This window comes from Ochlerotatus camptorhynchus, unplaced genomic scaffold, assembly GCF_037179485.1.
Source record: "Ochlerotatus camptorhynchus isolate MF236.1 unplaced genomic scaffold, CSIRO-AGI_Acam_v1.1 ptg000242l, whole genome shotgun sequence".
Lineage (NCBI taxonomy): Eukaryota > Metazoa > Arthropoda > Insecta > Diptera > Culicidae > Ochlerotatus > Ochlerotatus camptorhynchus.
In genome coordinates this window covers 1,355,399-1,380,242 of record NW_027040732.1, presented here as the reverse complement: position 1 = coordinate 1,380,242, position 24,844 = coordinate 1,355,399, and the positions used below count along the sequence as shown (strand labels likewise).

General features: G+C 41.3%; 1 protein-coding gene across 2 annotated transcripts; it reads left to right on the top strand.

Annotated features, from left to right (window-relative positions):
* The first annotated feature begins 1,003 nt into the window (after window positions 1–1,003).
* On the top strand, window positions 1,004–23,507 carry LOC135704479 (zinc finger and BTB domain-containing protein 17-like). 2 transcript variants are annotated; one of them, XM_065225963.1, is made up of 4 exons: window positions 1,004–1,187; window positions 3,817–4,042; window positions 6,293–8,107; window positions 21,838–23,507. In XM_065225963.1, exons 1-4 carry the CDS (start codon window positions 1,147–1,149, stop codon window positions 21,868–21,870), a joined length of 2,115 nt encoding a protein of 704 aa, XP_065082035.1. In that variant the 5' UTR covers window positions 1,004–1,146; the 3' UTR covers window positions 21,871–23,507. The 2 variants fall into 2 exon arrangements, with proteins under 2 accessions (XP_065082035.1, XP_065082034.1); XM_065225962.1 differs by having other exon boundaries at window positions 3,814–4,042.
* The last annotated feature ends 1,337 nt before the right edge of the window (window positions 23,508–24,844 follow it).

The following is a 24,844-nucleotide window of genomic DNA, read 5'->3' as shown; positions in this document are numbered from 1 at the left end:
GTGCAGGTGGTTCCCAAGGACAAGAACCCTCCCAACACGCCAGAGCTCCGCCCAATTGAGAAATACTGGGCTATTGTCAAGCGGAACCTAAAGAAGACCTAAAAAACTGCTAAGGGCGAGCAGCAGTTCAAGGCAAACTGGCTTTCTGCGGCGAAGAAGGTGGACAAGGTGGTTGTACAAAATCTGATGGCAGGGGTCAAGCGTAAGGCCCGGCAATACCATCCCTCTGCAAAGGGGGAGTTTGGTAAAGATGGATGAAAAAACCGATTTGTACCTTCCTTAAAAGTTGTCCTAGCTCGCTTGTCTAATATCTATATACAATCTTCACACTGCCGTACTCTAACGGAACTATCAACTCTATGCTTTCATCTACTCCATCTATCGTATAAAAATTACCACTACAGTCTGTTATTTGAAATTAGCATCTTCAACTATGTTTCAGAACCTATTTCGGTCACCTCTGGGGTGCCCCAGGGTTCTCATGTAGGCCCAATTCTTTTTATTTTGTACGTAAACGACATTTCCTACATGCTTAAAAAAATAAAACTTCTTATATATGCAGACGACACGAAGCACTTCATGGAAATAAGTAATTCTAGCGACACAGAAGAATTCCAGAATTAGCTCGTTAGTTTCGTATTGATTGTTGGTTCGTTGGTGCTTTTAACAGCCTAAATGTATGATCAGATGATCAAAAACATCGTACCATCACTGTACTCACGGTCTATGGTACAGTTCTAAATGACACGAACCGTTATGTAGCATTTTCGCGAAAGTCTCAGCTCTCATACACACACACTCACCCATCTACAAGTTTTTCTTCTCGCAAAAGTGTAGTGAACAGTGTAGTAGTCGTCCTCCTTTCGTGGTAAAAGGAGAAAGAGTGAGAGAGAGCGAACGCCAATAGGTGGTAGTAATCGTTCATAAATCGCATGGCTACGATTGTGTGCGTACGGTTACGAGACAAGATTGTTGTGTGTTGAGCGAGCAGTCGCAACTTAACTAGCGCAGATTGGATCGTTCGTTCGGTGGTGTTGTAGTATTTCAGCAAACGCAACAGAAGGAAGAGAACCCCAGTTTCGGACTAGCTGCGAAAAAGTGTAAATTTTGTCCCGTTTAGCAGCGTTTTTCGCGTCCCATTCCGCGATGGAGGTGGAAAGCAACGTCATCAAGGACGAGTCCTCCCGGTAAGTGGTGCGGTGGTGGCGATTTTTGCTGCCCGAAATCCGTCTCTGCGAAAAAATGGATGACAGAAGGAAGAATCCGAAGGAGAGATTTTTTTTCGCCTATACAACTTCGATCTTTTTTTACTGCTACTGCTGCTGTTGCTGGTGTTGTTGCTCTACTATACTCTCACTTTGTTTTTGTTGCTTGTATGTGAAATAATAACGATGCACGGACGGACGACGGATGATATCAAAATACCGTCACGCAACTTTGCTTGTGTGCGAACCCCCTTGTGGAACAGTGTGTGATGCGAGGAACAAGCCAGTGCTGCCAGTTGAATGGATAGAGAGATCAATATTTTCAACGAGGTACTCAGGAATGTGTTTGGGACTTGCAGAAGACGAAGTTCGCGTAAGCAAGTCCTCTGGTGACCCACCCGTGGAACAATCCGCACGGTCTGGCGATTAAAAATTGAAACAGGACATGCAATTAACACAGTTTATACTAACAGGCTATCGTTACTAATAAAACAACAAATTACAAGTAATCACATTGATTACGGTGCTTTGCCGTGGAACAATATTGTTGGATTTCGTCTTCTAGAAAGTCGAGAAAATAGGGCTCTATGCTCTGCTTAAAAATTTAGCGATTGTTTACTTGATTTTCTTTAAATCTCTGATCCAAAACATGCACGACTTTAGTGATTAAATTTGTTACTTTATTTTAACGAATAGTGTAGTAGGATTACCTCTGATTCGAGAGTTCGTAGTTTCATGGTTTTATTTGGTATGTATGAAGCTGGGAGGGAGAAGCAAATACTACACACAAAATCTAATAAATCAATCACAATATTGCGCAAGAAAATTCTTGGCAAATAAAAATTATCAAGTAATTTGTTCCCATAATGAGGGGTTTCGGTTTTTCGTGTCTCTGCTGTTTACGTGTTACCGTCGGATGACTTAATGCTTGTGGATAGTTGGAGTTGAAAAATCACTTGTAGAGACTCGTAGTGAATCAGCCAAAATGAAGTGTCAGGTGAAATACTGCGGCCGGAACAGCAGGAATTATCCTGGATTGGGTGTTTTGCGCTTTCCTACTGATTATATCACAAGATCCCAATGGATTAAGTTCTGTCGGATGGATTCCGGAACCGGCGAAAACCAAGCTCGCGAGTCTGTAGCGTAAGTGTTGACGGTACAAGTGTTTTGCATTTTATCAATGTTGCTATGATCTTTTTTAATTATTTGCAGGCCCATCTCTTAGAGGACTGCTTCCGCGTCGATAAAAATGGGAAGAAAACGAAAATAAAGATGCCGTTCCGTCAATTGAAGCTTTCTTGCTACCTCCTGAAGACGAACCGGAAGAGAGCGATCGGTTGTTGGACTTTTATAAATCCCGTCCCCTCTACTCTTCGCCGGCTCTTCTGGATTATAACTACGCGAACTTTGCTGCTGTGGTGCCTGAATGGGTTGCTATTGGAGATGAAAAAGATGAACAGAACACTGAAGAGGATTCAGACCCGGAAGTCGCCAGGAACGATCTAGATTTGGAGGAAAAGTTCGAACCACAAAGTGAACCGGTCTGTGGTACAGCGTGTAACGAAGGAACTCATTCGGGCTCAAGGATTAGAGCTAGTGAGAATGAAAATTCATTCAAGTTGCTCAGGTATAATAATAAACGCGTAGGTAATATCATGTACTGGAATGATGTGGGAATCCCAGAGCCAGAGTATGATGTTTTGACCACGTCTGAGCACATTAACAAACAATCCCATAAAGATGATAGGATATAGACATTTGAATACCCGAACCAAACCCGTAACCAATTCATAAAAATTTGAAGAACCCGAACCCGACCTGACCCCTGTAATTAATGGAATTAATTTAATTACGGCTGCTTCCTGTGCCGGAGTTGAAATTTTTGCGTGCCCCTCGATGCTACCCGTACCCAAATATACCCCTTACCCGATCCGAACTCAAAAATATTTTCTTCGTATACTCGTACCCGACACGAACCCGAAAATTTAGAGTAACCGTACCTGAATATCTCTACAACCCCCTCCATTTTGAGAAAACTATCAAATTTACGATATAACATGCTTGATACACTACAATTTAGCTAAATTACATACCGATTCCTGAACTGAAGAAACGAAAATTTGGCAGTGCAAATTGTTTTCAAGCAAGAAAATATTTTGTATTCGATATCAATACTTCCCATTGATTGATGTTTTGTACTGCTGGCTCCCACTGACAGTTTGTGACAGCTCATTTCTGGCTTCACTTGACATTCACATTTTCCGAGTCTGTTTCTCCCTCCCAGGTATGAAGTATCGCAGCGAAGCTAGAAATTTGTAAAAGTATTTATAACCTTTCCAACATACATGTACATATTTTCGAGGTGCTTGTTTCACATTTGAATTCCCACACTGCGACCAGCGTTTAGGCGCACATACTTAATCTGCGTATGAGCGCCAAAAGAAGGGGGTATTATGTACCAAAGAAAGGCTCCACAGAGCTTATAAGTAAGCGACAGCGAAGACGATGATCCAACACGATAGTGCAATAATTTTAAAATGAATACACACACAATGTAAGAAAGACCACACTGATGATCGCGTTCGCTTGTTTTTGTTTTCTTCCGCAGCAGAAGCAGAGGTGCTGCTGGTCAGCACCACCATAGAGGCAGCAAGAGCAATGCTGCTAGCGCCAACAGTGCTAACACCGTTACGGTTAAAGTTGGTCTCAATATGAACATATGCAGACTGTGTCTGATGGAGGGTACCACCACTTCCCGGCTGCAACCGGTTTACTATGCAAAGGACACTGCGGATGAGCCACTATTGCAGAAGATTCTGGATCTCACAACGATACAGGTAAATAACGTTAAAGTACTGGAATTTTAGGTTGCCATTTTAGGTCTTCCAATACTTTGCATCGGAAAACTTGATGTGTGAACAAATGCGAAATGCCACGAGCCTAAAAGGCAATTGAAAAGAAATAATGTAGCTCTGCATACATTGAAGAGCATTGGTTCAGTTTATAATGATATCTGTCACTCGTGTAATATGGAATTTGAATCCTCGTAGCATCTGCTTTGCTGTTCGGAGGATTGTACCTAAGATTCTCACATCCATGAGGATCACCGTAAAACGTTATAACTACCTAAGTAGTTTCACCAATAATGATCTTAACAGCAAAGACTGCTTGCAAGTAACTTCCAAGTCTTCAATCTGCCTAGCGCTATCCCACATTTGGTTAGTAATAGAATAATCAAAATCAATTGGATTTTGTTCGCGGTGGAAAGGGATCAGGATACAGGCAATTCACAATCAGTGATACGATCGGCAGACGAGAAAGCTTATGCGAAATCACATGTTACTCCCTTGGGGGAACGCTGGATGTGTCCGTGAATGCTTCACACCACCAAGAAGCGAAAAACTTTAAGAGAAGCAGTCTTGAGGCAAGTGTATACGGCATCAACTTGTCCGTCAGAGTTCATGGCTCGTAGAGTGACAAGAATTCAGTCCAATTGGTCGTAACAACTGACAGTTTGGATAGATTCTGTCCTAAGATTTAGGGGAGCTAAAAAGATCCACATTTGATTAGCAACATCTGCACGTTACAACGTTTCAGTGCTGTTTATAAGAGCATACATTCAGAATGGACGCAGGAATTCTATCCATACCAACAGCAAATGCTGGCGGCGCCTTACAGATTCAGAGCTCGAAGGATTGCTTACCGAAATGAACCTAAGGATAAGGATTGCTTACCGAGATGGTATCTTCAGAGCGCTTCTGCTCTTTACCGTTTCAGTCGACGCTGGGGACATCGATCATGCCTTGGGCTGTGGCTTTGAGTTTGAACAGGAAATAGAACAAATATGCAGCGCAAATCGTTTGGTTGAAGTAGCCAGCTAGTTCTAATATCCGCCACTCAGCATGGGAGGATACTGCACTAAACTTTGTCTCACATGTACGAGTATCTTCGGAACGTTCCTCAACAACGTTCGGTGCCGGAAGCTTTACCAGTACGTTTCTAAAGGAAGACCACTATCCTTCTAGTGAGATCAAAGGTTGAAGCGCCTCCGAAACAGTACTTACTGTAGTTACAGCTTAATTAAACAGAATAAGGTCTGGTCGGGACCTCCCTTAGCTCAGTCGGTAAAGGCACAGCTACAAAGCAAGACCATGCTGGAGGTGGCTGGGTTCGATTCCCGGTCCGGTCTAGGAATTTTTCGGGTTGGAAAATGTCTCGACTTCCCTGGGCATAGAAGTATGATTGGACTTGCCACACAATTATACCAATGCAAAAATGGTACAGGCATCGAAAGTTCTCAATTAATAACTGTGGAAGTGCATCTAGAACACTAATAGCGAATTCGTTTATTATTCAGTTCCAACCTGGATCGGATATCAAGATTGGGTCTGCTTGTTTTCTGACAAACGTCAGTTTGTTCGTTTGTTTTTAAAACGTAGCTCAGGTTGAGGTTCGCACTGACAAAAAGTTCGGTTTCGCACTGGGTTGGAACTGGTTCCAACCCCGATAATAAACGAATTCGCTATAAGTTGAGAGCACGCAAAAAGCTAATATGCCATGCGCAATAAGCTTGAAAAGCGAGGAAGAAGGTCTGGAGAGCGAATGTTCCTATTGGATGCATCATAGCCATGGAAAAAGAAACCATCGATAATGGTTGAGCTGACAGTCGATGGAATAGTTTGCAGCTCAACCTGTAAAGATCCTCCACTTGAGCGGAGATTGGTTATAATCTCCGATCTGCAGAGTAGCACAGTGTTGACGATGCAATGGTCTCAATACTGTCAATATCGTTGCGACGGTCAGGTGGTGGTAACGATTAGTACGATGTACAGCATAGGTTTCCCAAAATAATTGCCCACGCATCATCTAATAGTAAATCCCACAGCGGTTAAAAACGAAGAAGCACCTTTTACAAGCATGCAACAACTGTCTGCACACCTCGTTTCCTGAACTGAACAAGACAAATATACGACGAAGGATGGAAGAACAAATGATTCATGTGCAAATCAGAGCAGCGCCGGGAGGTTTCCCAATCGAAGTTGTACCAGACATGTGTCCTGAAACCACGTTCCTATCTTTCTTTTTAGGTCACCTACGCCACGGATTTCCCCTCGTCGATATGCATCGGCTGCAAGAGCAAACTGGAAGAGTACCACCATTTTCGGAGACAGTGCTTAGAGAACGATGAACTTCTTAGGATGAAATACTACGAAATCAAGGCGGCTGAAGATTATCACCAGCAACAACTGCAACGCAGTCAGCACGTGGAGCAACAAGAGGTCGTAGAGGAAGTCAAAGGTGAGGAGTACATCGACGATGGAGACGATATCACATTGGCCATCGACGAGTCGGCGGATGTGGAAGAGGAGTATCAAGAGGAAAGCGAAGAACTTCAACAGCAGCAGCAACAACAACTGCAACAACAACAGCAACAGCAACAACAACAGCAGCAACAACAACAACAACAACAACAGCAGCAGGAGCAAGTGGTTGAACAGCAAACGATTCAATATGTGGCGGCTGACGGCACTATGACCGAGTACGTTGAGTCCGGGGATGTTCGGACGGTATCTAGCTCCTCGCAACAGCAACAGATTCACATCAGCGGGTACAGTGAGGGTGAAACGATTCCGGCTGGCGAAGGGCATGAGATCTACTACACGGACGGTAACGATACCTATGCCATTCAAACGACAGCGGAAGGATACGTGAATGCCGCCAACTATGTGCCACAGGGTTATGATAATCAAACCGAAATCGAGTGTACCACCATCGAACAGGAGGAGGAAGTCTACATGGAGGAAGGAGGAGGCACCCCGGTAGGAAGCATTATCACTCCGAGAGGAGTGCACGATCGACCTTATGTGTGCAAGCATTGCAAAACTAGCTTCAAATATGAGTACAACTATGAAAGACACATGAAGAATCATGCAAAAGTTCTGTATAGGTGTGGCAAATGCTCGAAAACGTTCACCAAGCAGAGAAAGTGTCAGCAGCATTTTCTGAAGGCGCACTCGTCCCAACGGTATGAGTGTGACATTTGCTTTAGAACCTACAGTCTCCCAACTCGTTTAGAAAACCACGTGATCGAAATGCACTCGGAAAACGGCGTGTACAAATGCGATCGGTGCACTGAAACCTTCAACTCCTACCTAGATTTCAAATCCCATCGCAACAGCCATCACAGCATAAACGGGTCCAACAGTGCGACGGTGATCGCACAAGCCGTAGAACAACAACGAACTCAACCCATCCAGCAGGTGCAGTCTCCGCAACCGCACATAGCACCTCACACAACTACTTCGGTCAGCACCCGCTCCTCGGTGTCGGACAATTGCGACTTTGAGGTGATGATCGATGAAACCATGATCGCGAAACCGTCGTCCGCCGGGGTTGAATCCGGCGACGAAAAACGACCGCTCGTGGTAGCAACCGCTAGCAGTTCCACTCAGGAACAGGACATCATACTGATCGATGATGAAGCGGCTGGCAGTGTTGCGGTGAATAACAATAACAAACCACCCGCCTCGGCAGCGATAGTAGCATCCACCATCCCCGGTACCAACAGTGTCATCAGTGGTGGAAAGATAGTGACCTCCGGGAGTGCTGCTTCGATTGCCATCACTCCGGCGAGCAGTAGTAATAGCAGTAGTATACCGACAGTCATTACAAATGGGATTGAAAAGAATAGCCTACACAGACAACTGTTGCAGCAGATCGAGGAAAGTGAAGCCAACTCACCGGGGCCCAAGGTTTACAAGTGCGACAGCTGTACGAAGAACTTTGTACATCTGAACAATCTGAAGGCGCACATCTACGCGGAACATGACAACGATAAACCGTTCAAGTGCAAACTGTGTCCCATTTCGTTCAAGACGAAGGAGATCCTGGTGATGCACATGGTGAGTACAGTTGTTTAGAATATCGATTCCGGGCAAACTGACACAAGATGGTGGGATTCAATCACCTCGCTGGCTATATTCGCATATCAGTTCCATATGGATTTCTGTCAATTTTGAGATAACTTATCAAGCCAGTTTGTCCCAGCAACTTTCAAGTATTTACATGGGAATTGCACTTTGTAATTTCAACTGCCATTTTCTCAATGCTTTTTTTCATATGGGACTGATATGCGGATATAGGCAGCCGTCACGCACTGGTGCAAAGGGACCAACGCGAAAAACTTCCATCCTGGGCTGCTGTTTGCTTTAGCTTAAACCTGGGTCCGGATTAAATTCCGATCGACTTGTTTGATTTCCTTTTTGAGGTTCCACTTCTATGAGTCCCTGGGCCTACCCCTGCTGCGATATCCTGCCGGGTTCCAATTCAGCGCTTGTTTGCCGGTTTCGATTCCGCCCCTTCGTAGTGTGTGGCCGAGCCAGCTCCAATGACGTTCTCGAATTTCAGTTGATATCGGCTTCTGATGAGATCGACGATGGAGCTCTGCATTCGAGATCCAGTTGTGAGGCCACCAGGTAAACACCATGTTTCGTTGGCGTATTCGTGGTTCGTGAACCTATGTCGCTCTTGGCCCTGCCGTCTGGCTGATGAGAAATTCACCCATATTCTTGTTTTCGGTGGAACCCAAGGGGTGGTCACTCTACACACGCATTTTGAGCCAGCTTTTTTTTTCTCAGTGTGCCTCAACCAGTGCTGTAAATTCTCAAAATCAATTCAAGAACAACATGTGAGAAGGGCATACAAGCTTTTTTTGTAAACAAACCTTCTTATGCTCTTTTCTCGCTACCCATATGACACCAACGCAAACCATCAACATCACCGGATAGGGGAAGCTTTCCGCTTCCCGATGATGTTATTAGTTTTCGTGGACGACCCTCGGTTGGCGAGAAAAGGGCATACCAAGATTTGTTTACAAAAAGCTTGTATGCCCTTTTCACATGTGGCTCTTGATTTGAGAAACGCTTGATATCATTCAATTGAGTGTAACCTACACATAAACGGATCTCTGATCGACATTACGGCGAAAAAAAGCTAAGCCAACCCGACATCAACTGACTTCTATTAAACCCCAACCCGATGTTAACCCGACATAAACCCAAAATTGACCCGACAGCAACACGACATTGGGTCAACATCGTCCTTAAATTTGCCTTACATTGATCCGACAACTCGGGTCGACTTGTCTGTTCGGGACCATTTTGCTGGGTTTCTTCCATACTCCACTGTCGTATATCAAATCAGTTCGCGTTTGTCTGTCAACGTTAGCTGTTCAACTCGAGCTGTCTGTGCATTTTATTTTTCTTCTCTCCTTCGCTTGCTGTGTGCTGGCGTTCCGCCTCCCGGACGAAAGGCGCTTGCTAAACGTTGTCGTCATCGTGTTTGTGTGTGAGGTTGTGTTTCAGTAATACAATCGAAGGGTGCCATGGCGTTTGTTTTCGGTCACTCGCGAGTTTATTCTGCCGGTGAGGTGCTGGCGCTGCGTTTTACAGACTGTGCTGGCGAACTAAAGCCATTGTGTCGCGAGTGATTGGTGATGGAAAGTGGATGCAGTTCATTTTTTCTCTGCTGAGATCCCTCCAGTTGGAGCAGCTAGTGTGAGTTTCGGGGTTTTTTAGGGTTTCCGCTGCTGTGTGAGGAAGGAAAGGCGAGAGTGCTGTTTTTAACACCGGTTGAAGAAGTAGCGGCAGCATATCTATGGGAGCTCTTCGAAAACATCGTGATGTCATGGATCCCTTTGCAACATATCCGGTGAGATCTTTCCTTTATTTTTCTCTTAACTTTCATTCCATTATTATATGAAACATTATATGCTGGGTACGGTAGGGTTCACCAGGGCACCCGATTTAGGCGAGGTGGATGGGGGGAGTGGAGATGCCGACTCCCTGTTTGTGGAGTTTCGTGAGGGGAGGGCGGGTTCTTCTCTCCACTCACGTCCCTTTGTTGGAAGGCCTGTTTTATGGCCGGTTGTGTGATCCTGTTGTTGGAGGGAGATTATCGTTTGTCCCATGGATGCGCGTTGGCGATGTTGCCCACGGATTCACCCAAATCGTTTTTGGCCTTTCATGTAGTGGCGGGTGGAGTGCAATTGGAGGTTGTTGGACTTGATCAGGTCGAGCAGTGAGGATGGTCCACAGTCTGTGGCCAGTTATCATGCTACAGTGAGTGGTAGTTCCATGTCATCATCATCATCCATAAAAATTAGCTTAAGTGAATGGAAAACAACAGAGTTAATCATCAGATAAAAAAAAACTCACATTTATTTTTACTGTGGAAATTTTTTTTAGGTATTTTTAAGTTTGACGTTTGCATAAAGTTTACCACCTGTTGTCATATTTGATGTATTGTGTTACTATTGGATTGGCACAATGGGTCGATTTTCGTATTTTGGTTTGTATGATTTAAGGGCCACCAATGTATGTTCATATAAAGTAGTTTTTATCATTTATTACATTTGTTTTAGACATGCTTGTACATTTCAGGTAATTTATTTTCATTAGTGATACCATTATTTTTTTACATTAGTTTATTTTTTTTAGCTCAATTGTTACAAAATTTTTTATTGTTTTATTACAGTACTTGTTTTTAGAAGAAGCGGTCAATATTTTTCAGGTCATTACTGACGTTATTATATTCATGCTTATCGTTGGAGGCCTGACGTTGAACATATCAACAAATTAACTTCTAATTAATTGTAGTTATTTCCCGTCAGTATGCAATGGATACAAGGAATGCTTTTTCAAATATTGTTTTTTTTTTTTATAACATCCTATAATATTATTTTATTACCTATTTTTTTATATTACTAGAATTGACTATTTTGTGATATTATTTTCTTCGTTTATATTATACATCTTATATCATTATATTATTTTTTATCCACCGGGATCTTGGAAGTAAATATAAGTTTTCGTGTAATGTATTTTCAAGGAATGATATTTTACTGCATGTAGTATTACATCAATAAATTTAATTTTATTCTTCATATTATTATGTTTTCAAACAGAATTAAAATTATTTTTTTCAGATCATCAAAATTTAAAAGATCAAATTGTAATATGATTTTCATGGGCATCAATCGAGTAATATTCATGCAACGTATAAATATAAGTAGTATGATACTCTTATTAAATTATTTTGTGGCATACAGCCTGTCTGATAGTACAATTAATTCAAGAATACATATTATTATAATATAATATCTTATACATTACATGAATTTATATTAGTGCAGAATTTACTAATTAATTAGTTGCTTACATATTAACCAACAGCTGAAAAAAAAAAACGCATTACATCATGATAGATAATTTCAATTATTCTTTAATACAGCCATTGCATTACAGATTAACTTAACATATCACTATACTTTTGTAGAGTGTTCAATATTTACAATCATAGATAACCTAGATTTTTCTTTTTTTCCACTCATTACTTCTAATATTCATACGTCGCATGGGGTACAGTATCAATCTATGACACATGTATAATTTGTATGCATAAGTACCATTAAAATATAATTAGTTAAGGGAAGATGAATCACAAAAAAAATAAGGTTTTTAAATTGTCATCCTTATTTATTATCATACATTGTATTTCACTTTATATTTTATACACATTACATTTTTTACTTTTACATTCATCAAGAATAATCCATCCATTCAGAAAAAAAATCCCAAACATATCTGATACATTGAACGTATCGATATCAATTATTCATGTTTATTTCAATATTTATAAATTTATTTTGTATCGCATTACTCATCGAAATTAAAATTAAGCTGATGAAGCAGAGGAAGCGACAACATTACATTATATGCAAAATATTTATTATACAGGTTATTTCTCGTCATGCATGACATCATTTAGATGAGATTCGTTTTTTATTTTTTGTTTTGTTAGCTAAACATTACACTTTTTTCATTATTGTAAGGAGAGTATCAAGCATGATTCGAGCTAAAAATATGTATTTACTTAATATAACCTTGAGATTTCAGTGTTACATCCACCTTATGCTGTGAGCTGAGGAGACATAAAGCTGTATCTTATTATATGTAAAACAGTTATTAATTGAATTGCAGAATATCAGCTATTTTATCCACATAAATGTATTTTCATTATTTCATATTGTTATGTTCGGATATATTTCATTTCTCCATTACATATATTTACTTCATATAAATAAATACTGGGTTGGGAGGGAGCATCAAGGTATCATTTGACCTGAAACTGGACGATGGAGTGGTATGACAACCGGAGTCTAGGAGGGAGTAAACACTATCATTTTCTTTATCCTACCGATTCGATTGTGGTGGTGTGAATTCTACTCCAACAGTTTCAGTGAGATTGACGCGCCCTTCTTAACAAACCATCCTGTAGGAAGCTTAATAAGTATTGCGAATTGTGTTATTCGATATGTTGGATCGTATCGTTGGAAGGAGATTCTTAAATTCCCGTGGATTTCGTGTAAGTGTCTCTGCTTACGGGTCCGCACCTCCGTTTTTGGCCCTTCATACAGCGATATTGTGAATTCAAATCGGTAGCTCAAATTGATCTTGCTATTAAGTGGAGCTGCATACAAGACAAGATCTTTGAAGGGATGGTGGCTACCTTACATACATACATACATACTCCACTGTCGTATATCAAATGATAGTGAGTGACTCAATTGACAGTGACGATGAGCTTCGAATGAGAAAGGGGCTCTTCAAATTATGGTCATGTGAGAATTCGTTTTCACAGAATTGATTGAATGGTTGTATTGGTTCATCTTCAATCGAATTATATGAAAATTAACAGCACTGGTCTCAACTGTGCCGATAGTACCATGCTCGGTGCCATGGCATCGTGATGACTTTGTTTGTGAATAATGAAATGTTGGGCAACCCGGTATTTTTACAGCTCGATTATTTTCATTATTTCAAATTTTGTTTTAAATCAAATTCACAGCCAGAACCGAAAAAGGTTTTCAACTTTTTACTTAACGGCGCCGGTGGTGTAGTGGTAAGCGTGATTACCTCTCACCCCAGCAGGCCTGGGTTCAATCCCAGTCGGCGCCGCCGGGATGTTCTGAGGCATAATATCTCTGATCACGCCTTCCTTCGGAAGGGAAGTAAAGCCGTTGGTCCCCGGTTCATGAGTTGATGGGTCGATAGGTAGGGTCCAGGTGTGGGAGCTGCCTTCCTGGCACGTCGGTAGCATTGGTGCTCAGCACGGAAAACAAGATCGACGGAAAAAACAAACCAAAGGAAAAAAAAAAACTTTTTACTTAGGCTGTGCTATGAACCATTTTGTGTATATTTAATTAAATCTTCAACATAATGTTGTACAGATATTTTTTAGGCTAGGTGTCGAATTCTATGTCTGTAAGTAGACTTACTAATGTTAAAATCATATACATCAAACGTTTCATTAAACACACGACAGCACAAAGTCCACGGTTCGTTGAATCCATAGTTGGTCCGATGGGTGGGTTGCCACAGAAGCGTGTAACTACGTAGAACTCTTTATTTGGCTCACAAGAGAGTTGCAGTCCACGTCACCGTTAAGCAATCCAAACACGAAGAGTCGCTGAAGTAGTTTCCTCCTTGCTGCCAACGTGTCCAGGTCAATCAGCCTGCACCGTTCTTCGCAAGGTGGCAAATTTACCGAATCGTTCCAGGGCAGAACACGTAAAGCGTATCTTACGAAGTTTCGCTGAATGGCTTCGATTCTGTTAGCTTGAATAGCGTGAAAGGGTGCCCACACAACAACAGCATACTCTAGAAGACTGCGGACGAGAGCACGGTATAGTGATTTCAGCGCGTAGATGTCCTGGAATGCGTTTGTGTTTCGTTTCAAGAAACCTAATGTGGCGAATGCTTTAGCAGTTATTATGGAGATGTGCTCATTGAATCTGACTTTAGAGTCGATGATAACACCCAAATCCTTAACTGAAGAAACGAAGAGCAAACTACTGAGTCCTATCCTATAGTCATGTCGTAAGGGCTCGCGTGAACGGCTGAAAGATATTGCGCAGCATTTTGTGACATTAACCTGCATACCGTTCAATGTACACCAGCGCAAAAGGGAATCAATATCCTTCTGGAGTGCGCAACAGTCAAGTCTTGACTTAATTGTACGAAAGATCTTTAAGTCATCGGCGAACATAAGTTTCGAAGAACACAGATCGTTCACGAACAGGATGAAAATTAAAGGCGCCAAATGGCTACCTTGGGGAACACCAGAGGGTATCTCGAAACTAAGCGAATTAACACCGTTAATGCTCATATAGACTGAGCGGTCAGTTAAGTAAGACTGTAGCCACTTCGTGGCCCAATTAGGTAATCCCATACACCTCATTTTGTCCACTGCAAGCACATGTGGAACCCTATCGAACGCCTTACTAAGTCCACGTAGATCGCATCAACTTGTCGTCGTTTTTCAATGGAGTTGATCAGCGAGTTGACAAACACCATTAAGTTGGTTGTTGTAGAGCGTACAATTGACTTCTCGACGCAAGATCTCACTAATACAACCTAGCTAGTGTAGCCGTGTAAAATCGATTTGTTTATTATTTTCGACCATGAAATCATCTGTCAAAGTGTTCGACTTGATAGCGGTTTGTTTTTTTATTTTCAACCAGTTAAACGCATGTATTAGTGAAACTGCTCACTAATACCAACCGGTCCGCACTCGTGTTTATTTCAGTTACCATGGGGACGTAATTTGTGATTAGCCCCGGTCCCTTTCAAATTGTATCATTATTTATGTACGACCTTAAATTTGAAATGACGTTTCACATTCATCTAGTGATGGCCGATTTTCATTCGAATAATCGATTAATCGATTAACGAACCGAAAATTAAGATATTTGTATTCGGTTATATCATGCTGATATAAGCATTAACCTCACCAGAGGATCATCGCCCATCGTTTCAAACATATGCTGCACTCTCATTTGTGGATAAATGACAGCACAGCGAACAAAAAATAATCGATTAGATGTTAATCGAATAATTTAAAAAATGGGACATCTCTGATTTTGGTGTGATTGTTTTGATAAAAAAGAGCGCAAAATTTCATCTCTACCGAGGGGAAGCAAAACCACAAAATTACCTTGCATACGGGGGATATTCATTGGATGAAAGGGACCGTGAAAGAGGACACTAAAATAGAAAGTTTTTCTTCCGACTGTTTCATCTTAGTATTCATCTATGCTAATACTAACGGTGGTAGAGAACTCTATGGCGCTGCGCTTGAGTGAAGGTTGGAGCAATGCATAGAAAAATGAGCAAATACACAAACCCTTCTTCTGAGGATGTAATCTTTGCTATCAAATTCATTAGAAGTAAAGAGCCTGAATTTATAAAGAGACGACTTGTCAAAATTGGAACAATCGATTATCTGTCAAAGTCATAGGAAAAGTTATTCCAATCGAGCAGAAGACCTGTCAAATTGATAAGATGTCGTCTCTTTATAAATTCAGGCTCTTTAGTTCGAAGCATTTATCTTTGAGCGGCAAATGACGCGATTGTACCGGTCTTATAGCGTTCGTATTAGAAAATTGAAGAGCTGCCAGTCTTCTTGATTTGCTTTTTTTTTTTTTTTTTTTTCATTTCGTTTATTTGGAAGGCTTAAATGTTATAAAAATAACAATTTTGGTACTCAAAATACAATAAAATATATATAAAAATGCATTTTATCATAGGATTTTTCTGGGTGGCGATCGAAGCGGCGACAAAGCGATCTTCTCCCGTGCACGCAACTTCTTTCTTTCCCGAATTTGTTCCTCATTTTCATTGAACCCGAATCGTGATCGCTGCTGCTGCTTCTGAACGTCGTTTCCCGTTGCATGCTCTCCGCTACTCTCGTCGGTCGTCGGGGTCGTCACGTCCATTTCGTTATTTTCATTCAGCCTCTCCAACCTCGTGTCCGTTTCCTGGTCGCTAATGACTAGCGACGCACCTTCCACCACTACACCAGCATACGTACTGCTGCTGTTTTGTTTTCTTTCACTTTGCTGCTTTCCTTTTTCCTTAGGTTGCTTCTCCGCTTCATTCCCAGCCTTCCACATGGGACAGGAAAGCTTCCGGTGTCCGTCCGCCTTGCACAGAAAACATTTATCTTTGTTGCCATCATAAAATATATTTCCTTTGCGATTGAAGAAATGTAATGACGTGGGGATTTCCTTCTTCACATCCATATATATACCGCGTATCCCTGTATATACCTCAAAACACAGATCGGATGGAAATTTCTCCCGGATGATGCGTTTAATTTTTCCCTATTTCCCCAGCACTTTATCTAGCTCGTTGTCGGGTACCTCTGGTGGCAAGTCATACACACGCACATATTGAATGTATTCACCAGCATGCGACATGCGTACCTTTGCCGTCGAAGATTAAATCCTCCGAATTGAACGTCAGAGCATGGAGCATCGCTTCCTCTGATTTAAACTTGATGAATACTCCCCTTTCCTCACCAATGCGATAAACAGCTTCCATTTCACTTCGATCCGCGTCGAGTGCTTTGGCGAAATTTACAATCTCTCCGATGTTTGGTTTAGCATCATGGTGGCTGAAGCTAAACTTGATGGTGTTTTTTACTTCACACATCTTGCACCGTAGCAACAAAAGGCTCCGAACTGCTAGCAACGAACAAAGAGCAACTATATAATAGCGAGTCTCGAAAACAGGCTATCGCGTGGTTCACACCGAAATAAAAAATCGAATGCTGCTGTAGACAGCTGTGGGACAACTGATCTTGATTTGTTGTCGTCGGTTAAATTTAACTCGTGAATAAAAGTGACATTTCGAAAGTTACTTTCTACTCACTTAGAAATACCTAATCTTACATGTGACGGAATCCAACTTTGACATAAAGGATGAGACGTAAACAAACATGTCATGTAAAAATAAATGCTCCGAGACTGAAAAGTTCGAAAGTACGTTTGATTGAGCTGAATTTTTTGTCTATTATGACTCAATTTTATGTCAAAATTGACGCTCGTATATGTCAGTCTCAGAGCACCTAAATTTACATGAATTTTTCTAAGTGTGTATGTTCAAAAATCCCTGTGCTGTCGACCGGTTTTCGAGAAGAACTCAGCCACTGTTGTCAAAATTTAACTTCTTGTCTGCAGACCACGCGCGGATAGCATTCCATAACTTTCCATCTGTCAAATGTTAACCAAAAGTTAAAAGAATCCACCAAAATTTGGTTCAGAGCTTTAGTATTCCTCCTCAAATTGTAGCGTGAAGCGCGCAACGCGTTCGGTTTCGACGGATCCCTTACCCTTGCTGCCATCTTTTTCCATTCCAGTGTCAAATGTAGGGACCTGCTCACTGACGACGTTTGAAACGTTAAAATTTTTTTTAATCGGTTGGATCAATTCCACTGAAATCGACAATAATTGTTCAATAGCTTTACTTAATAATGTTACGTGTGACAACCAAAGGCAGTGGTAATGGTGGTATTCGCTGGTGTGCAAGAATGCTTTGTCGGTCAGTTTGGTGTTTTCATCCTGGAACCGAATATGGAAGCCGCAGCTATGGTTTCGAATTGTCCAACGGATGCGAACTTCTGAATTTCATCCAAAAACGGGAACAGCGCTATGTTACTACTTGTGTACTCCCCAGGATCATATAAGATAGAGCTCTTCTCTTTTAGGAAGTACATCCCCCAAAAGAGTAGAAATAAAAGACAACACTAAACCACAAAAAGCTAGTGGTATGCGATCCAATTTCTTGAGTATATACAATGCTCAAACATTTTATTCCAACCACCCTGATGATAATCTGGTAGTATATCTCAAATCCACAGTCGATCTATCCAACACTTCGTGGAACCCATTCACCAAATACCCTTCCTACTACAGCATTTCCCCTGTGTCCTCAAACTCGTCTTCTGATGATTCAAGGCACTCTGAATCTTACAGGCTGCTTCTAGATGCTCGCTAATCTCCCGGACCGTACGTTGTCGATGGTCTGATCTGCTTGCCTTCGTTAGCTCTACAAAAAGAAGTGCATATTTATGGTGTGCGTGAAATATTCCGTGTACACAGCGAAGGTCTGGTTACTCTTCTCGCTAATGTGGAACTGCTTCAGTGACTTGCTCCTTAGGTCCACTCCGACACGCAATCAAATCGCTGCAGACCGGACAGCTCCATAAAGAAGTAGTTGGTGAACTGTAACGCTGTCCTGCTGTCCCGAAGGTTTTTATTTCTTCTGTTCGGGACATAACACCACTGCGACCAGTAATTTGATCTATTGCAGTATATCCCGTGTCCTTAGTTTAGTGTATGTCGTATTACTCCATCACTATTGAGAAAAAATGAAGTATTCGGTTTTGATACAGTTGTCATTCTTGCCTTCATCGCAAAGAATCGATTCTAATTGAATTCCTTAGCAACAAAATTAAACAATGACACCGATCATGACCATGCATCAGAACCCTAGTCTTAACCACTTCAAACTATGGAACCGCAGTGGCGTTTCCTTAACCTCAATCTACCTGTGCACCAACTCTCAAAACATAAACAATTATCAAAATATTACTTGCAAAGGATAGATATCGAGTAAACTAGAAGATTAAGTGTATTTTTAACCGATTCGAGTATAAATATGGCATTAAATCTGGTTTTTAAAGTTGGTGCTCAGGTAAAAAGTGAGGGACGGGACGCCACTGGAACACCGAATAGAAGATTAGGAATCACATAGATAAAGACTAACTACCTCATTTTTTCCTTGTTCATCCTCGGTGGATCAAAGCCGATTCTTATCACTATCAACAAGGCATAAAAAGTAACAAGGACTAGGATGTGTTCCTTTGATTACTAAAAAGACTCGACCCTAGATTTGACGTAGGATTACGTGCTCGGTATCAATATTTGGCGACTATGTTAGGAAACCACTATTTGCAGGCAATCGGTGATAATTTTGATCACCATTGCAACAGTTGAACATTTGAACACGTCAAAATCCTGTTCTCCTACTTTGAAGTAGTCAAGACTAGGAATCGGTGGTAGATCTTACATCCCGTAACGTACCACGAAAAGGTGATCTACCCACATCCCGGAGGCTATCCAACGCATGAAGCCAACATTCGTAGTTATGTATCGTGGTAGGGTAGGTGACTCTTCCATTACAGTTCACTCGGTTGCTTCCAGCCCTTCTGCACAATGACAATGGAAATCACATCATCGAATCGTTGAACACCTTCGGCATTTTCTTGATGATGCGAAAGATGTCAACAATGGCTTGAATGACACTTATGCCCAGAGGCAGTGTAGTGTTGCCTGCGTTGAGAGAGCCGTTGTGCTAATAGCGCAACATTATCAGCCAAAGCGGAGTAGTTGAGCTACTCCACAGTGATATGCTGCCACTTCAGCCCACGATTCGACCTTCACGGTCAATTGCACGATGGCTACCAGAAGGGTCAGACAAGGCTCCGTTATGCAGATCTTTGCGATTCGACGAGTTTAACGATTTTGTCTGGGACTCCCTTACGGCTCAGGGTGCCCCACAGATTTTCGTGATTTAGTCGGTCGAAAGCTTTCGAGTCTCTCGTAGTCAATGAATAACAAATAGAGGGACTCTTGGAATTCGTTGACCTGCTCCAGGATGATGCGGCGCGTGACATTATGGTCCACAAAAGATTTCCTATCCTACCTGTTGTTGCCGGAGAGTCGCGTCGATCTTCTCCGGTATCCGATTCAGGATAACTTTGCACAGAACAGAACACAGCAACATGATTCCTCGCCAATTGTCGCACACAGTCAGATCCCCCTTTGGGACCTTGACTAAGATACCCGGCATCCAGTCGGCCAGAAAATCGTGGTATTCCAGATATTTCAGAATAATTGTGCGGTTATCATGTTGATCGACCCGGGAGCCTTGTTGGATTCCATGCTTCGAATAGGAGCTTCTGGGTGGGTAGGCTCGAAGTTGACGCGAGTAGTTGGTGGCAGGTTGGTTGGGAAAACTAGTGCTCAAATCAACGTTTCAGCTGTTGGTGGAGTCGGTAAATAACTGTTCTGTCACGTCTTTCACTGGCATCCTTGGAGTCATCCTCCACTCAGGCATCTCCTTTGTCAGCTTCTCTAGAGCCGAGTACCGTTTTTGGCATCTCTCCTTCTCGCCTAACTCTATCGCGGCTTTTGCTTCTCTACGTTCCTTTATCTTCTGCCAGGTTCCTTCCATGATCCACTCTTTTCGCTGGATGCGCAGCTCACCCAGGTTGTTCTCACTGTCTCAATAAAGGCATTGTTGTCCGCCCATTATTCTTTTACGCTGTAATATCCACTGCTCCGGTCGTAAGATCTTCAACGAGTGACCTTTTCACTGCTGAATCTTCTAATCGATTTGTGTTGTATCGCCGCCCGGCACTGTCCTCCCGCCACTGAATCCGCGCAATGCGTAGGCGCGCAATTCCCCGATTAGAAAGTGATGATCAGACAAGCAATGTCGGCGCTGCGGTTATTCCGGACATCAGAAGGCTTCGTCTCCATCGATCGATTTTACTCTCGGTATGGCCATCACGGTCATAATAAATCTTGATGTCACCCTTTGGAACCTTATTAATGACAGCATTCAGTTGACTGTAGAAATTCTTCTTGCCCTGTGACATAGTAATCCGTGTTCTCAATCTGACAACGATTATCCTCTCATTAATAGGTTCCAACTTGATGAACGCAGTATTTGCCCGAACGCTAAGCAGGAAATCCACTCCACGGTGCCGGGAATCGTTTTCACCTCGAATATCACCTCGCTAGGTCCCAGAATTTCAAGCTTCATGTGTTATGCCTCTGTGGCGAGTTGGTACCTGCGTACCCTGCTAGGCTAATGATAACACCTACATTCCATGTTCCAATTCTTGTCCGTTGTTTTTTGCTAAAAGTCGTGGCCATTAAATCAGTTCGTTGTCTACATCTGTTGTTTTCTGTAACAATTAGTAGATTTTGGAGACCTTGGTTTGCCTAATGTCTCCTAGGCCCGTGATGTGGCTGCCATCTTAGGTGTACCTTCCGGGGAAGAGCATTTCTTGTTCATTACGGCGCACTTCCCTGGGGAACAGACGCTTGGGTATGGCGAAGAGTTTCCTCTATCGCCGTCCTATGGTTACAGCGCCAGTGTTCGCGTCGTACCTTCTCACTTTGCTATTGCTGGATTAACATCATTGCCCAGACTACGCCACCCAGTGGGATTCAATCACTTTATGATTTTGAAGTGTTGCAATTTCTCAAATTTAATATTTAATGAAAATAAGAAAAGCAATGATCCACTAACAATTCATCAATTCACCTCATTCGAATGGATGAAATCGATTTGATTCGTCATTTAACGAAGGAATGGATCATTTTCATTTGAGAAACACTTGATGTCATTAAATTGAGTCTAACCTCTGGTCGACATTCCGGTGAAAAAGCTACAAGAATCCGATCGCAATCCGACATTGTCACGACCCAAACCCAACATTGACCCGACATTGCGTCAACATCGGTTGATTTGACTCAGTGCTAGAGGAAACTCTACGACTTAAGGTAATGAAGGTGAAAGCGAAACGGCAACGGCAAAACCCTTATTTCAGAGGATCCTATTCTCCGCCCCTATTTTCGAACTCGATCGAATCGGATTTTCCACACAATTTACATTAAATATCAACCTATTTCCCAAAAACCTTGCAACTTTTTCAGGTATTACATTCTCAGCACAACACGGCAACTTAAGGGTTGTGCAATCGATGGCGCGTGAAACGCGTAGCTCGCATCAACTCCGGGAAGTTTATCAACCACAATTCAACCGCTATAAACAAATCTTAAGGAAAACAATCTCATCCCGAAAAAGGAATTTTTCTCTTTCCTTAATATATATACATGTAGCACATGAAATGAAATTGAACAAACAAACTGCATTACTACACAAAACAGATGAAACTGTATCGAAATATTAAACAGTCAAAAAAAGAAGAGATGCTTTCAAAATGAACAAAATTTACACAATGGAATAACAAAACAGGATAGTAAAGAAACATTATAATTCTCTAAAGAAAAAAGATACCTATTAGTAGATAGTAAGAAAGTACTAGAAATGATGATGATTTCCTTATTGTTTAAACTTTTTTTTTATAAATATAGACTCTAATATATTTTTTTATTTATATAAAAATTTCGTGTTTCCTATTGTCTAATTTTGCAAACATAAAAAAAACAACGGCTCGCTTGCAATAGTAGTTGCTCATAGCATATTTTACTATTTTCTAATTGTTTTTAAAAATTAAGTGATCCACTAGAACAGTTAGTTGAAAACTTGCTGCGAATGGTGCTTTGTACCCCCACCTCCCCAAACAAAACGAATAATCGCAAATCTCGCTCTCATGATGATGACGCTACGTGTTTAGTCCTATTATATTTTTATTCCTTCCTAGAGGTCCTGGAGAAAGAAGATGGTCCTTTTTCTATGATCATTTTTAGGTAAGTTTTACCTTAAATAGTAAAACGAAAATGCAACCGCAAAACCGCGTCTCTTGTTTCAAAAACGGGGCACAAATTCGATTTCCTTAAAATTAAACAAAAACTAGGGCATAAGTTTGGAATCGGTTCTTCCAAAATAAAACAAACACAAAAAAGATAGCTTAAATATTTCGCATAGTAAAAATTGTTTGTTTTAGTTGAAATCGTAAAGAAATCAAAAGAAACCCCTTTTATATTGTGATCGATGTGATCTGGTTATAGTTTAGGAGAGCTAAATCGAATGTTGATTTTGTGTGATTTTAAAAATTGGTTGCGATAATTTCCTTATTACCTTACTATCATATTAGGTTACAAAACCGATCGGTTGCAATAATGCTGGTGAGAGAAAGAGAGAGAGAGAGTTGATGAGTGTAAAAAAAAACGATAGAGTACGCGCAGTTGGTAAGAAGAGAGTTGATTTTCGATATATTTTATTGTCACTGTTAAGTGAAGAGATTAGCGTGTTAGTTGCGAGTGTTCTAGGAGTAGACGATGACTTTGATGAGAATTGAAAATGTGGTGTCATGAATACCTACCACCTTTACTACCACCTACTCTACTGACACATATTGTTGTGTTAAAGTTGTTTTTTTTTCGGAGCAAAATCATTCACCCCACCCCATTTGGAATCGTTTTTCGTCATCCATAGAGAAATCATTTTTAGGTAGAATCGTGCACTGGTGAATGCAAGTGCTTAGGAAAATATTAATTGTCGGACAAAGGAAGATTGAAGTTATGACACAAAACCGAATGAAACTGATTAAAATAGGTAAATTGAAACAAGAAATGTGAGAATTCTTTAAAGTTCTTGAATGTCGCCATGAAGTATAAAAATAAAGTGTTCTATAAAATAACGTTGGGATGAGGGGCTTGTTAATGCCGAAAGTTTTCCATGTTGTCTAACGGATCCTGTGGCCTCTTTGCCGAATGAGACTTTGCCTTCTTTTGATTGCTGCTCGTTCTTTTCACATTCGGAGTGATGGCGCGCGGGGAAGTGACATTCGGGATAATGTTGCACAATAAGGTAGGTAACTATTTGCGGGCAAATAACCGAAAAAAAAACATTTTCAGGACTGGAAGCCATTGACGCCATTCGAACGAAAACGAGAATATGGGTGAGAGACGATCTCCCTTATTCTGCGAGTCACGTGATTCTCTGTAACTGGTGAGGTGACAATTCGACAGTGAGCATGCATAAGGGCGTAAACGCGATGATCTATTTATTTTATTATTAATAACTCGCTAGAATTAACGTTTCTCGGTGCTTTTGCTGTTGCTTTCGATAGCCAATACAACCTCTAGCCACAAAGAACGGACGTCACTAGCGCCACCATAAAGAATGTTGCGACTAAAGTTATCACCAACATTTGGGTTGATCTTATTGACCGTGTATCCAAATGAACTGTCAAATTAGTTCAAAACAAACAAGACAAAACAACGGAAATCAATCGACTTTCTACGGAACCATTATTTTCGAATAAATAATTCAGCTCTTTTACAGTTTCCTGTAGATCTAAAACCTGATTTTTTTTAGTTCTTTGGCGGCGTATCTTCAAATGATTCAGTCAGAGTATGAAATCCAATAAGCCCTCATTTAAATTCAGAAAAATATGGTATGCATCCGTTCTTCCAGGAATTCGTAAAGCCTCCGGGGGAAGTGGTCGGAAAATAACTTTTTCGTTGCAAGCACTTGGACTCCACGTGAGAAGAAAATCACCTGTAGTTCGGACAATTCAGCATCCTTAGGAAAATTGTGAAAAGATTTTCGCTTGGTAACTCCTTGTTTATTTGCGCACCATTAAAACTCACACTTGCGGCCCATGTTTTGATCGATTTTAAACAAACAATGTTTTGCTCACAACAATTTTGACATTTATGTTAAGATGACGTCTGCCGGTCATCGACGTCGAAGGGCAGCGACAATAGCGCCACCACGATATTGCTAGTTTCAAATGTCTATTCAAAATAGCAGTTTCTTACACGCTTTAGGAATTTGACTTGGATGTCTGTTCTCTGTGCTCTAGCATAGAGGTAGCAACAATCAATACGAAACTTACGATTTTAAATTGGCTCACTACTTGACTAGCCTATTGGTCCCAAGCAAACGATTAACGTACTCCATTCTAGTCGAAATTCTAGTACTACGCAATGTTTGTTTTGATTCGCTATGAAAGTTTGACAGATAAAATGA